Raw genomic sequence first — 17,258 nt, 5'->3', positions numbered from 1 at the left:
TGTTTACGAATACCCTTACCATTCCATGTTACTATTTTATAACTTTTGCATTGCTCGACCTGCTCCTCTCCCTCCTCTAATTCCTCTTCCTCTGGCTCTGCCTCTATCCATTGCGCTTGTTTGGACTCTCCAGCAAACTGTACACTCTGAACTTGAGTTTATAGGTGTGGTCACATCATTAGCAACAAGTGTATTCAATTTTTGAGTTGTTGTGTGAACGCCAGTTAAGTCCGTTGTGTTCAAATATTGTTGACTTGTGGTAAACATTTTGTATCGCATGAGAGCAATTTGTGAATTGTGTCTTAATGTAAAATGTTTTTATGGCATTGGAAAATGAGGGGTTACATTTATTCAATGTGTTTAGACAACTGGTCATTCGGTTCAGAGGACTGGCATTTGGGTTTTAGTATTTGAGAAAATATCCCAAGGAGAGCACGCTGGCAGACGTCTAACCAACCCCCTCGCTCATATCCACCAGCCCCCCAACAATTATGGTCATTGAAACACACACACTCAAACTGTGACAGAGTCCTAGTGTCTCCAACAAGCCTCAGAAAATTCTCACGAGTGTAGGGACATCTCCCCTTTCTGCTACGCATACCTCGCTGCTACGCATATATGCTCTATGCAGAGCATGTATGTGATGGACTCAAAGCCACACACCGTTACGCCTATAGGTAAGCTTAATTAGTTTTCACTTGTCACCACTTTTCAAATCCTTGAGAAAATGTTAGCTAGGATGTTTCAACTATCGGTTGCTGCATAAAACTATCATAAATGGATATCTGTGTAGATGTTTTTTTAAAGAAGCAGTTTTGGAAATGTCTTCTTGAAAACCAACATTACAGTTACCGTTTAATCTTACACTGTTCAGCTCTCATGCAAACGCACACACGCATACACAGGCCCCTCAGACATACATTTGACCTCCCCGTGAATCTTTGACTGCCTCTGCTTCCCCCTACTCACAGGAATATTGAACAATCGCCTTTCTCAGACCAAAAATGGCCCCTCGCAATTAGCTGCGTATCCGTTCTTCTTCAGCCTAATTTAATTTTATGACCAGCAACCCCTGTCCTCGCAGGGGTAATGAGACTATCGCTGATGATGGCTTTTCACCAATTTCTACATAAAATTATCATTATAAATAGAATCAGATCTAAGTAGATGCATATTTTTGTAATATATTTTAGGAAGCGTTGTCTTTTCAAACTAACAACATTATAGCCACCGTCTAACCTCACACTTCTTCAGCCGCCCGTCTGTCCTCACACTTCTTTGACCCCCATGCAGCCATACATGCGCGTACGCACACACAAGCACAGACATACATTTGACCTCCCCATGAATCTTTGACTGCATATGCTTCCCCCTACTCACAGAAATATTGAACAAAAATGTCAGATAGTAACTATATCAGTAAGGGGAAATTATATAGTTTTATCCGTTTATTTTCAGATTCAACCCCAGCAGTCACGAACGACTCTTACAACATTTTTACATATAATGTATAACTTCATGTTTTTTAGTTTCATAATACCAACCAGCGTATCACAGTTTAACCTTACCTTATACTTCTTGTTTTACAACCTCTAAAATACAATCTTTGAGCCGTGTTTGCGCATACTTTTCCCCCTTCACCATAATAGAAATGGCTAGTACTTTTCCCCCCGGCGGTTTTACCCATACTAAACTACTCCCTCCGATCACGTCATTCAATCTCATTATTATTAATTATTCACTCAATCTAGGGGGGCGTGCACCGGATCCGGAAGTTAACCAAACAATTAGCATTTGAACCCGGGTCAGCCATGATATCTGCAAAAACAGGTAGGAACACCACCTACACATCATCCATCTTCATTAAGGGGTCATTAATCTTCATTAAATGACCAGGAAGTCATTAAGGGTCATTCATCTTCATTATATAACACCTGGAAGTCATTAAAGGTCATTCATCTTCATTAAACGACATCCGGAAGTCATTAAAGGTCATTCATCTTCATTATACGACATCCGGAAGTCATTAAAGGTCATTCATCCTCATTAAACGACATCCGGAAGTCATTAAAGGTCATTACCCCTCATTAAATGACATCTGGAAGTCATTAAAGGTCATTAACCCTCATTATATGACATCTGGAAGTCATTAAAGGGTCATTAATCTTCATTAAATGACATCAGGAAGTCATTAAGGGTCATTCATCTTCATTAAATGACATCAGGAAGTCATTAGGGGTCATTAATCTTCATTAAATGACATCAGGAAGTCATTAAGGGTCATTAACCCTCATTAAATGACATCAGGAAGTCATTAAAGGTCATTAACCCTCATTATATGACATCTGGAAGTCATTAAGGGTCATTAATCTTCATTATATGACATCTGGAAGTCATTAAAGGGTCATTAATCTTCATTAGGGAGGGGTCATGACCCACACATGACCCCCCTAATCTAATTAAGAATGTCATCCATCAAATTTTGACAGAAGCGGCCTTGTAATATTCTCTCTCATGGACATGCGCATTTTTCCCGATGCTGCGTTTCAAGTGCTCTCTGCGCTTACGCAATAGATATGCATCATACAAGATTACAATAAAAGTGCATTGAAGCGCAAATAAGAATCACGCACTTATCACTTCCAAAAATAGTCTTAAGGACTTTTTTTGTGTTTTGTAACGCTGAGGTGTGTCTCACTATAATCACACACACTCTTTGGACCTGACACCTTTGGACCGCTCACACAAACAGTTCCATGCGTGTGCGTGCACGCACGTGTGTGGCGCCGCGATGAAGGGAAATATTCCTCCGAATTACGGCTAATATGTAATATTCATTCAAGCGGGCTCCTGTGTGTCAATATTATTAGACTGGAGAGACCCCACCCCCCACCCGCTCCGACAAGCCTGTGCGCTTCATCGCACACACACGCACGCGCAGCTGCAAATTAAGAGGAGAGCAGACCTTTGATTTTGAAAAAGGGAAATATTTATGACCAGTTGTTAAACCTCCCCCCTTGTGTGCGTGTGCGTGTCTATATAGGTCTGGGTCAGTGATATGTCAGATATTGTTCTGGGCATGCTCCCTGAAGGTCTACACTGTGTGCTATTGTGCACATATACATATACATATATATATATATATATATATATATATATATATATATATATATATATATATATATATATATTTGGACATTTATATTACTTGGACATCTTGAAGCCGCTTTTAATTTTTAACTCTTTGACTGCCAAAAACGTTTAATGACGATTGGTAAAATCACGATGTATGCCGCCATAAACGTTAAATGACGTCATCTACTTTTTTTTTTTTTTGTTTATCAATGTTAAGTGCAACTTCTAAGTGCAGCGCTGCCTGGTCAATGGGTTATGGAATCAAAAACACCAACTAACTATAGCCAGTAGATGGCAGCATTGTGTCTCTTTTCAATGGGCTGCTGGTGTATGGAATTACAATGAAACATGACGGAATCTGATGAAATCTGATAAATGCTCGTCATCGGCAAAATCGGCTGGCACTGTGGGATGTTTTGATAATGTGTGTCAGTAAAAGAGTTCATTGAAATGTTTCTGTGGGGAGGTTTCACAGATTTATGGCTTTCTGATTGATTTAATGGGCAATACTAATTTAATATAGAAGTAAGTAGTGTTATAAGTTTTGAACAAATGAAACTTACAAGTGAAGGTACTGCTGCTGTTAGCAAATTTGGCTTCAATTGAGAGTGATTAAGTGGTGAACCTAATGAAGTGTCCTTTGTTTTTTGTTGTTGTTTTTTTTAAAGTGCAATACGTTCTTGTCTGCATTATTTTATCTTGGTCCGTTTCCATACTTTCGCCATCTGTAGTATCAGTAGGGGGTGCAGCAGCGCTACCTTTGCAAAGAGGTCAAAGTTGACTTGCCTAAAGTCCAAATGAGTGCACAACATCCTCCGAGAAGACAAAGACGAAGAACATTTGTGAGCTTCTTTGTCCTCCACCTGCAGCAGCTCTGTTTCATGTGAACATCATGTGATAACCAAGTGCGCACACGCATACACACACAACAGTCCAAAATATGTCTTTGATTTCACAGCTCGGGGCCCCCCCTGACCTCGTTAGCTCACCCTCATTTCAGACAATCCTCACAGCTGCCTGACAGCGGCCACTACAAAAAAAACACCTTCAATTAAATAAAACATGGACCAAAAAAAAAAAAAAAAAAAATCACTCATAAAGACCTCAATTTGAAACACACAAAACACATGACCAAATACATAGTAAAACATGCGCCCAAAAGACGTACATTAAAAAAAAAAAAAAACAGAAACATCCCGAAACACATTCAAAAAGGATAAAAAAATGACACACAAACACAAAACTTTGAACTCATGATGGACGCGTCTACTAAATTTCATGCCGCTACGTGAAATTGGCTTCATTGTCAACACGTTCATTCTGTGCGGCGCTTCATTTGAAGAAGATCGCATAAAGGCCACGTTCAGCGGTGCCCCGCCCACCTCCCTTTTATTCTCACGCGTGCGCCCCTTTTGTCTCATCCCGAGGTTCTAAATCCCAGGAGGAATTTACCCACGTGCCCCGGCGGCGGCCCAGCAGACAGCCTTGGGGGCTTTGGCCTTAAAAACTCCCAAAAGGAACACTCAAGTCGTGTGACTTACTCTTATGTTATCAGTAAATATTTTTTACGGCATTACAGTCAACAAAAATGTGATAAACACAATAACAATTCAACAAACTACAAAACAAACTACAAAATGTGAAATTCAAAGATAATAGCAGTGTCGTGTCGCAGACGGGGCCCGGCGAATAACAAATGAAAGCTGGATTTTCGGGGAGCGTTTGCGTTAAAAGATGGGAAATATGTTGAGCGTCACAAAAAACGTCCCGAGTAGGACACTACATTACTGCGAATAATTGGAACCAGTCGTTTGGAGCTGCTAGCTACAAAAAATGGAGTTTGTTGAAGGGCAAAGTGGAAGTGGACGCTTAAAGTGTGTTGTTATTGGTTGAAACGGATATACTCGTCTTACTGTTTATCTTCAAGCTATCTTAGCTTGCTAGCTGCTAACAGACAGCACGTTAATATCAGGGTTACCTGTTTGACATCTATTAAACACGACAAAAAGGTGTGAAGACACTCAGTTCAGGGCTCACGAGGCGAGAGGAGAGGAACTGACTGACACAATTCACTCCTGCACTCTCTGAAGATTCCTCTCCTCACCCTCTCGATTTATTTGGTTTTCCACGCCCCTAATTACATGGGTGTTCCAATCCTAAAAATGCAAATGCAAGGCATAGTTGGAACACAGTGTACTTGTTTGTAGGGGTGTTAAAAAAAATCGATTCGGCGATATATCACGATACTACATCGCGCGATTCTCGAATCGATTCAATAAAAATAAAAAATCGATTATTATTATTATTATTATTATTATTTTATTTATTTATTTATTTTTAAAGAGCTCAGAATTGTTCATTCGGTAGTCTTACCGATTCAACGTCTTATCATTGCCTTTTTTTTTTTTTTTTTTTTTTTTTTTTGTGTGTGAATCGATTTTTAAACTTCCATTTTTAATGGAAAAATATTCAACAAAACGTCTGACTTCGGGTTAGGATTCACACCTTGAGCATGGAAGAATGTTATATGAACGGAACATTAAGCCTGAATATTTTATTTTAATGCTGTTCAAACATGAAACAGATTACAACCTCTATAAGACTGAAATTTCAGATAAATAAATAATACATTTTCATATAAATCTTACACTCTACAAGCTTACTGATTAGTATTTTCTAAATTTGAATGAAAAAAAATCGCAACAATCGACTTATAAATTCGTATCGGGATTAATCGGTATCGAATCGAATCGTGACCTGTGAATCGTGATACGAATCGAATTGTCAGGTACTAGGCAATTCACACCCCTACTTGTTTGTCTATGTGTTGTGCATGTGAGTGGAAGATTGCTGAGTACGTGTGTGGTCAAGTTTGCAATCATTTCAAAACAGACAACAGGTGACCTCAGCAGACTGGCTCGAACCATTCTGCTGCGTTAGATGTTGTGCTTCTTCAGCTTTTTGAGTCATCTTCAAATAGACCGACTTTGTGAATGTGAGTGGGAAGTAGGGGTGTGAATTGCCTAGTACCTGACGATTCGATTCGTATCACGATTCACAGGTCACGATTCGATTCGATACCGATTAATCCCGATACGAATGGTCACGATTCGATACCGATTAATCCCGATACGAATTTATAAGTCGATTGTTGCGATTTTTTTCCATTCAAATTTAGAAAATACTATCAGTAAATTTGTACATGTACACTGTAAGATTTGTATGAATATATTTATCTAAAACTTGAGGCTTATAACCGTGAGCCACTGTACACAAACAGTTTGCAATCTGTTTCACATTTGAACAGCATTAAAATAAAAATATTAAGGCTTAATGTGCCGTTCATATAACATTCTTCCATGCTCAAGGTGTGAATCCTAAAAAAAAATAAAAAAAAAAAAAAAAAAAATCGATTCTGCCGATTATTGAATCGATTCGAGAATTGCGCGATGTAGTATCGCGATATATCGCCGAATCGATTTTTTTTTTAACACCCCTAGTGGGAAGTGTTGTGATAATCTTCTTAAATCGTTAACGTTTTGTTCAACATTACTTGAATACTTGTACAAAAATAAAAGTATGAATGATTGTTCAAGATAATATGGCACATTCGTCCCGTCTGCCTGGAATTTACAATCGGAGGTTGATGTCATGACCTGCTGTATATGAAAAAGAGAAATCTGATATAAAATGATCTGAGCGTATCCTCGTACTTTTTGTGGGTGCAAAGCAGTTGCGTCGTAGTTTGGCGTTAGCCGCCATGCTCGTCTTTCACTCCTCGTTGTCTTCCGCCTGGTTTCGAATCACTGCCGGCAGCCGAAAGAATGATCTCGTCTCTCTTTGAGCCATCAGAGCATCCGTAGGGTCTGCGCACAAGTTCACCATAGCATTGGTCGCCGATTTATCAACTGTTTGACCTATTTTCTAGCTCGCACTGATCGTTTTCTAATTCACTCGCGTTGACGCCCTGGCCTCCACCACAAGGGGCGCACTTGAACGTGACGTCACACTGGAAGGGTCTATACGGGCTTTTAAAAGAATTTCGTCAACAAAGTAAAAAATTCAGCATGATGAATTCAAAAAGAGGGGGAAAAAAAGGATACTAAACTATTCTAATTTGCTTAATTTTTCATCTGCAAAAACAACTTAATATGCGACTTCGCCCTTTGAGAATGTTTGATTGCGAGAAGCGCGTCAACCTGCTGCTCACCTCGGTAAAAAGTACTTGTCGGTGAAAGTGAAAAGGCAAGGTCGCCGCTTTCGCTTCCCGTATAGAAATGTTTTTCGCGATTTTCATTTGGCGTCTTTTCACAGGAATAATTTGTTCCGCCGCCTGAAAGGAATTTAAAGAAGGTCGCTGAAAGAAAAAAAAAAAAAAAAAGCATACAAAAAAAAATGTTACCTTGCTCTCCGGGCGCCTCGCGAGCTCATTCCGCTTTTGTTTGAGACTCTCAATGAGTCTCGCAGCCACGGCCGCCTCCGCCGCATGGTACTTCCTTTTCTTCTTCCTTTTTTTTCCTTTTTTTTTTGTGCGACCTTGATGCCCCTTGGAAATCCACGCCAACGCCATTTGACTTGCGAGTCCCATACTGTTCTTTGAAGTTATTTCATGTGGCCTTCGGAGGACGACGCAACCTACGAATTTGGACACAGCCAGTGAAATTTGGCGAGAAAGCCGCCGCGTTAGCATTAAAGCGACAATGCCTCTATAAGCGGACTCACTAAACGTTAGCGAAGATTACCCACCACTTCATCTTCTTCCGAAATTAATTGCTTCAGGATGAAAGAATGCGCATGTTAAAGATGCCCACTTTAGCCCCACCCCCCCCTAGGGCGACTCCTAACTTGCTGCTAATTGCTATCAATTAGCTTTTCGTGAGCACGTTCACGCGCACGATGGGCGCCTTCTTGGCGATTGACGTCGCTTTGGAAGGTTTGGTGGCGGTTAGCGCTGAGCGGCCTTCTCCCCGGTCCTCACCGCTTAATTACCTCATTAGCATGATGATTTCACTCAAATGGCCAACAGCTGAGTATGAGTGCGTTCGTGGTCTGCTGTTGTTTTCTGTCTTTTGTGAGGCGCGATCCAGTTTTGTTGACGAACGAATGTATGAAACGAGGTTATTTTGGTTAACTAAAACTAATGAAAGAACTAAAACTAAAATTCGTCCACAAAATGAAGTATAATTATCGGGAAAATGTGATTCGTTTTAGTCTTTGGTAATTAATTTAATGCATGAGCCTTTGGGGATGATTTTAAATGTGATTTTAAGTAGGTTTATTTTGAGGACGTTTGAAATTGTGTCACACAGAAGTGACGTCATCTAGCAGCCAATAGAAAAGCGTCTTCAGATGACGGTGGTTATTACAAAAAACGGGCAGCAGAGTATAAGAGATCAACCAGGGCCATGCTGAAAAAAAAAAGTATTTTCTCAGTGTTTTCATTTTTCAACAAGTTTGTGACTAATGATGAAACTTAGATATATTCTAATGCTAGTTTCTGCAAAACAGAGACAGAAAAAAATATATACTTTTTTTTTTCCCTGATGAAAGAAGAGACTTAAATCTTTCTTTTTTCCATGTTTTTATATAATACAAAACAATATTATGGATATTATTATATGTCAACAAACGCAAAATTTTTCATTATTTTATTTTTACAGTATTTTGCTATCAAATTAACAATGAATTATCAGCAACTTTGAGGTTAGCATGTATGTATTAGCATATTGCCAAATCTTTGCGAAGATCCAAAGTGGCTTCAGACGCCGGACCCGACTAGAGAGGACAAAATGTGTCAGTAAATAACAAATGTTGCATGTCTTGGCGTCATGTGCTACAAAATGACATCCCTAATTTATACGACCATTACAAACTATAAGAAGACTTGTAGAAAATTATTCTGCTCGTTATTTCCACTTAAAGCGGCTATGGAAAGTGCACGTGTTGGCACGTCAGCGGACGTGTCATGTGACATGGCCGTGTCACGACGAATTCTGACAACACGTCTGTCATTGTCGCGCAGCATGTTTCCCATGTTGCGACGTTAATCGGGCACAAAGGTTGCCCTGTTGTCGTCTTGTTGCTAAGACCGAGTGTTCCCTCCAAGTCCAATGTTAAACAAATGTTAGCTTCATTGGCTCATCACATTAACTCATTCACTCGCCGCCATTTTCACAGAAGCAGTCCCGTTCGCTCCCGGCTGTTTTACTGGATTTTGACTGATTTTGCAAGGCCCACAGAATATTGTGTTCTGTTGCTATAAAAGCATGGAACCTATCTAAAAAAAGATTAAAGTCTCTTCTTTCATCAGGAAGAAAAAGTATGTTTCTATCTGTTTACGTTTTGCAGCAATTAGCATTAGAAGAGAGCTAAGTTTCATCAGTTTCATCAAATCTATTTAAAATTGTAATTGAGCTTTTTTTCAACATAACCCTGGTTGATCTCCTTTGCTCTGCTGCCACCTGCTGGCCGTTTGTGTAATAACTACCATTTCTGCAACCGTTCTTTGCAGTTGAGAGGCTGCATCAAAGCCTTCTGTATGCTCTAGCATAAAAAAAAACAAAAAAACGTATAAATACGTCTTTGGGACACTTAGAACACTAAAAAAACGTATTTATCCGTTATTGGGAGTAAATGAGTTAAATTACACTCAGACGACAAATAGTCTATGTGACACCTGTTTATCGTGAAACTTTCCTTAAACGGATTTTGCTAGAAGCTGTCTTGTTGTGGCTTGTTCCCCCCCATCACAACCATAAAGAGTCTTGGAACCGATGCTAATGCTAACAGCTAAATGAGGCATGTAAATAATGAATGAAGCTGAATGGATGTCAAGTGCGGTTGCGACCTAAGTCCCCGCCCCGCCCCCCCGCCTGCTCTCCGGCCCTAATGAGCTATTGATTGGCCGAGAACAAGGCTTTGGTCATGCTGAATTATGAATGTTCACGCTTGCGCTATATTTAACTGCAGTGCGCTATAGTCACAATCACACGCTCGCGCCCGTCAACATTCCGTACTCGTCCGACATATATACGCTCCCCGACTGCGCACAGGCTTCCTTCCTCACTTGGAATTCTTCAGAAAGCGGAGCTCTCCATTGCAAGCCGGCGAGACGTCCTCTTTCGCCGAGCTGCTCACTCGACCAATGACACAGGCAGTTTGCAACGGGCGGAGACACGCTTAGCACCGCCCCCTCATTTGAATAACATTTCCACTTGGCAGTCAGTACGCCCCAAAACTGCCAAAATTAAAAAGAAATAAATGACTAAATAAATAAATATTTATTTATTTATTTTTTTACTATTTAGATTTATTTTTTTGGTTTTAATATTTATATCCATTTTTATTTTCACTTTTAGTCATTTAGATATTTATTTATTTATTTAGTCATTTATTTATTTTGAATTTTGCCAGGTTTTTGGTCCTCCATACAGTATAATTGGACATGATTTGCAAAGGCACACACCTGGTACCATTTGGAACCGGTACGCACAGGTAGACTTTTGTGGCGGAATGTATTTGTGATCCATATGACACATTTGCAAAACTTGTGTGCCCCGGTTATATTATTTTGTAGGGGTGTGAATTGCCTAAAACCTGACGATTCGATTCGTATCACGATTCACAGGTCACGATTCGATTCGATACCGATTAATCCCGATACGAATTTCTAAGTCGATTGTTGCGATTTTTTTTCATTCAAATTTAGAAAATACTAATCAGTAAGCTTGTAGAGTGTAAGATTTATATGAAAATGTATTATTTATTTATCTGAAATTTCAGTCTTATAGAGGTTGTAATCTGTTTCATGTTTGAACAGCATTAAAAAAAAATATTAAGGCTTAATGTTCCGTTCATATAACATTCTTCCATGCTCAAGGTGTGAATCATAACCCGAAGTCAGACGTTTTGTTGAATATTTTCCCATTAAAAATGGAAGTTTAAAAATCGATTCACACACAAAAAAAAAAAAAAAAAAGGCAATGATGATAAGACGTTGAATCGGTAAGACTACCGAATGAACAATTCTGACCTCTTTTAAAAAAAAAAAAAAAAAAAAAAAAAAAAACGATTTTTTTTTTTATTGAATCGATTCGAGAATCGCGCGATGTAGTATCGCGATATATCGCCGAATCGATTTTTTTTTTAGCACACCTATTATTTTGTTATCATTATTATTATTATTATTATTGTTATTATTATTATTATAATGTGTTTGTTAGCATCCCGTTCAAACTTTTTTTTTATTTATTTATACCCGAGAAACAAACTATACGTGCTTTATGAACCGCATTTCAACACATGCGTCTTTGTGTGCCTCCCATTTCATTTCTATATGATGGAGGCTGAGGAGGCGGGGGAGGGGAGGTGGGCGTCGTTGGGGGTGTGTAGGTGGATTTTTTTTTTTTGGGGGGGGGGGGGGGGGGCGTTGTGCACGGGGGTGCTTGCCGTCTTGTGTATTTATGTCGGACCGTATGCGGTCGCTAGGCAACAGCGACAGCAAGGTGTTTACAGTTAATAAAAAGTGAGTGACATTAGCGCACTCGTGTAATCGCGCTAAAGAGAAGAAAGAATGCATGTGTGTGTAGGTGTGTGCGTGCGTGAATGTGTGTGTGTGTGTGTGAGAAGGCATAATAAGATCCCGGCTTGTCTTTAGAGATATTTTGGCAGGTACTTGTGCCTTTGTGTGTATCTGTATGAGTCTCGTAATTGCCGCAAATAAACGTGCGCGTCAGCCTTCGTTGACACAATGATGCGGTCTGTGTTTTATTATTATCATTATCGTCAGTTTGCGTGAACCGCACAAAGACTTCTGACACACACCTATGCGTCTTATGTGTATATTCACACACAACAAAGTGTTTCTTTAACGAACGTGTTTTTAGCCGTGGACGCTAACGTGACTTCTCCTCTTCTTCTTCGCAGGCTTTGAAAGCATCCTGGAAGGCTTGTTTGGGCCGGGAGTAGTCAAAGATAGCACGTTTTTCCAAGGTAACACTCGAGCATTTGTTTTGTATGGACTCTAGTCAAAAGGAACTACTTTGTACTTAACAAAGCTAGACTGTAACAAGAAAGCTCATGGGTACGTTATTCGGGTCCGATCAGTGGCGGCGGGCGGGGCATCAAATTTAGAGTTTCAAAATTCGGTTGTACGTTTAATCTAGAGCTCCGAAATTTGGTACACACTTGTAACAGACTAAGACCTACAAAAAAAGTCTGTTGGTGCCATATGCTAAACCTAACAGGAAGTCTGCCAGAGACATCAAATTTTGCGTTTTAAAATTCCTACTTAACGACGCATTCCCGGTTGTACGTTTCACCAAGAGTAACCAAAATTTGAAGACATATGTAACAGCCCTCAAGGTGAATCAACTCTTTTTGAACCATATGATAAACTTAACAGGAAGTCCGCCATTTTGATTTACCTTGGAACGTGTTGCCATTTTTTTTGGCCGTTTCATAGCGTTCTTATTTTAACGAACTCCTCCTACAGAGTTTATCCGATCATCTTCAAACTTGGTGTGATTCATCTTAAGATGTTGAAGATGAAAAGTTACTGAACGCTTTTTATTTCGTCACACGCTGTTGCCGTGGCATGCACTTTTTGCAAAGGAAGAAATTCCTACTTAATGAAGCATTTCCGGCTGTAGGAAGCACCTAGCGCTACGGAAATTTGGAGGCATGTGTAACCCCTCACGATGTACAAACAAGTTTTTGGGTGCCATGTGCTAAATGCAACAAGAAGTCCCCTAGGGGCGGGGTATCACATTTTGAGTTAAAAAATTCCTCTTTAACGATCCATTCCCAGTTGTACGCTTCACCTAGCACCATGATAAGTGGAAGGCATATATAAAGGCCCACAACTTACAAAAAAAGTCTCTTGGAACCATATGCTGAAACAAACAGGAAGTCCGCCATTTTGATTTACTTTGGGATTTGTAGCCATTTTTTTGGGGTCATATTTTAACAAACTCCTACTACAAATTTTATCCGATCGTCGTCAAACTTGGTCTTATCGAAAGTTGTTTATTTCGTCACATGCTGTTGCCATGGCATGCACTGTTCGAAAAGGGAAAAAAAAAACCTCAACGAAGCATTGCTAATTGTATTAACTGAAACCATTATTTCCATAACGGATTTCCACTAGGAAAGGACAAAGTGTGCAGCTTGTTCTGGACGAGTGGGCTATTTTTATTAGCACACACGTGTTAAATAAGCTAGACGGACGAATAAATACACACGCAGCCTGTCAATCTATCTCGTATGTGTATCCACTTCCTGTTAACCCTTCAAAATAAAGCATCCGTGTTTTGCAGATTGCGAGCCCGAGCAAGTGTCCGACTGGTCGTTTGATGACAACTGTCTCTTCTGCTGCCTGCGAGTTGAGAAAGTTAAGGTAAGTTGTTTGTTGACATTGAACGGACCTTTTTGGCTTGGTGTTTTTTGTTTTGTTTTTTTGACGCCATTTTGTTTTACAAACCAAGGATGACTAATATTTGAAGGGAAGTCTGCTAGCTTGTAATGTTATATTGTACAGATATCGTGAGGTATACAGTACATTCCATGGATGGATGGATAGAGCTGATCGAGAAAGATGGATGACATGCAGGATAAAACTATTGCAGAACCTTTTGCCAGAGGCCAGCAGGCTGTACAGTCCATGGCGTGGGCGTGTTGGATCCCTGGGGATCATCAGCGTTCTGACCACAATGCCTTCATGTTGATATTGAGAGACCATATTTATATATATAAAAAAAAAAAAGTTTTATTATTTACTTTGAACATATTTACACTAATTAATACTTACTTCAACTTTTTAAAAAGAGGATTATTTTGTGCTTGCTCTCTAAATAATAATAATCACGACAGTATTCTCTCAATAAGAGCCAAAGCTTGCTAGCGTCAACTTGTTTCTTCAAAGATTGACACATAAAAGCAAAAATGTTTAAATGAACTTTGTATGTGTTTAAAAATCAACATGTTTACGCAAACCTCTCATACCCGAAGTTAGCTAGCTAGCTAGCTTCATGCTAACATACCGTATGTATAATGTGAAACACCTTAAGGGGGATTTAGCCCAGATATTACAATAATTCTAAACCTTCAAACAACTGCCAATTTAACAGCGCACGGCAACAATTACAATCAGAGCGTACAAAAAAATATTCATATGCAGCTCTGGTAAATGCCAAATGGTAATTCAGATTAGGACACGGACATAAATTGACGCTCGCAAATTGCTGTGATTGAATTCTTGTAACTCGCGTTTGTGGCGGTTGAGAACAATAATCTGGACGTTCCACACGTGGTCAAATGTGCTAGCATGTTAGCATAGATCAACTGCGACCTGACGAATTGAAACCAGTTTTTCCACATCTTTTTCTGTTTGTTAGCAAACATTGCTTGCTAGCTGGTCTTGTTCTACATTGACACTGTAATGACAGTCGTTGAATAACAAACAAAACCTTACAATACTGTATTTAAGACTCGATCCGGCGCCACACGTGGCTGTTGCTAATCTACTTTACCGTTTGTCTAGGCCCAAAATAAGATTATCACTCTCTAGTATCCCCTTATATGTTAGCAGAATAACCAGATGTTAGCTAACGCTAACAAAATTGCGCCGTGTTCATGCTGTTTTGAAACATCAAAATATGCTAGCACATTAGCTTTCGCGTCGTTTGCCAGGGCTCAACGTACTGTTTGGTTTCCTTTGAGGGAGGGGGAGGCGCTAAAAGACGAGTACAAAGGAAATGAGAAAATCCCGTCTTCGTCGAGCGTCCCTTGTTCTTCGACTTGACCCTGCTCTGACCTTTCAGGTTTAGCCATCTGCCTCCTAAAAATAATACTCAAAACAAACCCCCCACTCTCCCTTTTGTCTTGCCCATCTGTCCTGCTAAGAAGCATTCGCTCTTCCGCTACAGTTTTTTTTTTCTTTTTTTTAATCAAACAGCATTCAAAGGGATCGGAAAAAATTAAGATGGAAATCAATGTAAAAATATAAAATAGCCCGCCCGGGGATGCTGGGAGAGATGGACAAATAAAACCCCACCATCGCATTCCAGCGTTCGATATCGTCTTTTTGCGTTTTGTTTCGCGCCGAGGTTTATTTATTTATTTATCGATTGGACGGCGAATGGCGAATTGAGAGCGAGGCATTTGAATTATATCTGCTCTTTGTCTTGCATCATTAACACGCACACAGACGCAGACACGCACGCACATATATGCTGACAGTGCTTCTTGTCATCCCATTTAAAGCCTTTATTGGCGAAATGACCATATTTGGTAAGGGACTTTTCAGAGTCAAAACCTAATTAATCAGTATAGAAACCTAATGAAAAAACATTACAAACGGAATATATATACCGTAATTAGAATTAGACCGTTTTAATAAATTAAATGACACTACTAATGGTATCCTAATTGAATCAGCCCTTGACACCATTCATATATATCGCAAAAAAAAAAAAGGTGGTGATGGGATTGGTGGCTTTTTATATATTTGTTGTCTATCATTATCTCTGTAAGTTGCACTTCTGGCGTATAAAAAGTGCTCAATAAATAACACTTGATTTCTCAAGGACCCTGTTCAAAGTTGGATAGGAAAATGGCCATTTTCTTTTCAAGGAGCTATTTTGCACTTACAGTACTTGAATCAGCAGGAAAGTTAAGGGGGAAAAAAAAAAAAAAATCAGCCCCCGACATCATTTTCACCATTGAACACAAAACTGGTTAGACATGTCTATCATACCAAAATGCATGAAAAAGTCTCAAGGAACCCTGGCCAAAATTAAATGGAAGGTTAGCCATTTTGTTTTCACTCTAAAAATAGTTTGGTCAAATATAAGCCAAAATGGGTCAAGAATGGACCGCCTCTACTTTTTCAGTTATTTAACCCAAGAAGTTGGCTCAAATGAATAACCCACAAAATAACTTTAAAAAAAAAAAAAAAAAAAGGCTGCTTTGTAGGTTATTTAAAGTAGCACTAAGGAACTTTTCAACCTTAATAAAATATTTTCATAACTCTTCTGATGAATCATGGACTTCAAACTAGTTGAATGGTACCTTTGCCATAGCCTGATGGGTCCGTATAATTTTTTTCTGGTCCTCGCAACTTTGAGGAGGATGGTAGGAACACTGCCACACACAAAAAAAAAACAAATGTGCTGACTGCTTTATGGCATACGTCACGTCCGCCTTTACCCATCCGTTACAAAGACTAAAGTAAATTTGAATGTCAACGCACGAAAAAAAATTACGCAATGCGCTTGTCCTCATGGGAAATGTTTTTTTTCAGGCATGACATTACCGTCATAATCAACATAATCTGAAAGTTCCTTATTGTTGCTTTAATTATAAATTGGGTCAAATTAAATGTAAAAAATATTTTGGGCTTGCTTTGTGAGTGAGTTATTAATTTGACCCAACTTTTTAGGTTAAATAATTAAATAGCCCAATTGAATTGGGCCCAAAATGAGCCAGCCCAACTTTTTGAGTTATTAAAGCTGAAAAGTTAAATCAAATAAAAATAATGACCAACAAAGGAACCCAATTTTGGGGGGTTACTTGTGGTTTATTCATCCATCCATCCATTTTCTTGACCACTTATTCCTCACAAGGGTCGCAGGGGGTGCTGGAGCCTCACAAGCACACCTAGGGACAATTCGGAGCGCCCAATGAACCTGCCATGCATGTCTTTGGAATGTGGGAGGAGACCGGAGTACCCGGAGAAGACGGGCACGGGGAGAACATGCAAACTCCCATCCAGGAAGGCCGGAGCCTGGACTCGAACCCGAGTCCTCAGAACTAGGAGGCGGACGTGCTAACCGGTCTTCCACCGTGCCGCCACGCTAAAACCGCGTGTTGCTGATATTGTGACGTTTCCCCCTGCAGGATCACAGTGCCGACGACACGGTCGCCGGCGGCCAGCTGCCGTCGGAGGGCGAGGACGCCAAACGGGAACAGACTCGCCTCAGCCGACTGGAGAGGGAAGCGCAGGACTTCCTCAATGCTGTGTTTCACAGGAAAGGTACGGAATAACGCCCCCACTCCCCCCCCCAACCCCCAGTCATGAATGAATGTCTTTGCAGACGTGCATCCAGGCAAGATAAGTCGGGGAA

General features: G+C 39.9%; 1 protein-coding gene across 1 annotated transcript in view; it reads left to right on the top strand.

The window, feature by feature from the left end:
- lcor (ligand dependent nuclear receptor corepressor) overlaps positions 1–17,258 on the top strand; it is a 57,133-nt gene that overhangs the window by 27,582 nt on the left and 12,293 nt on the right. Inside the window, exons 2-4 of the mRNA XM_077525403.1 lie at positions 12,061–12,126; positions 13,452–13,531; positions 17,032–17,167. Coding sequence (XP_077381529.1) covers positions 12,061–12,126; positions 13,452–13,531; positions 17,032–17,167 — 282 coding nt within the window. The remainder of the gene's footprint in view (positions 1–12,060; positions 12,127–13,451; positions 13,532–17,031; positions 17,168–17,258) is intronic.

This window comes from Festucalex cinctus, chromosome 6 (genome assembly GCF_051991245.1).
Source record: "Festucalex cinctus isolate MCC-2025b chromosome 6, RoL_Fcin_1.0, whole genome shotgun sequence".
In the NCBI taxonomy this organism is placed as follows: domain Eukaryota; kingdom Metazoa; phylum Chordata; class Actinopteri; order Syngnathiformes; family Syngnathidae; genus Festucalex; species Festucalex cinctus.
This window is presented reverse-complemented; position numbering and strand designations above follow the sequence as displayed.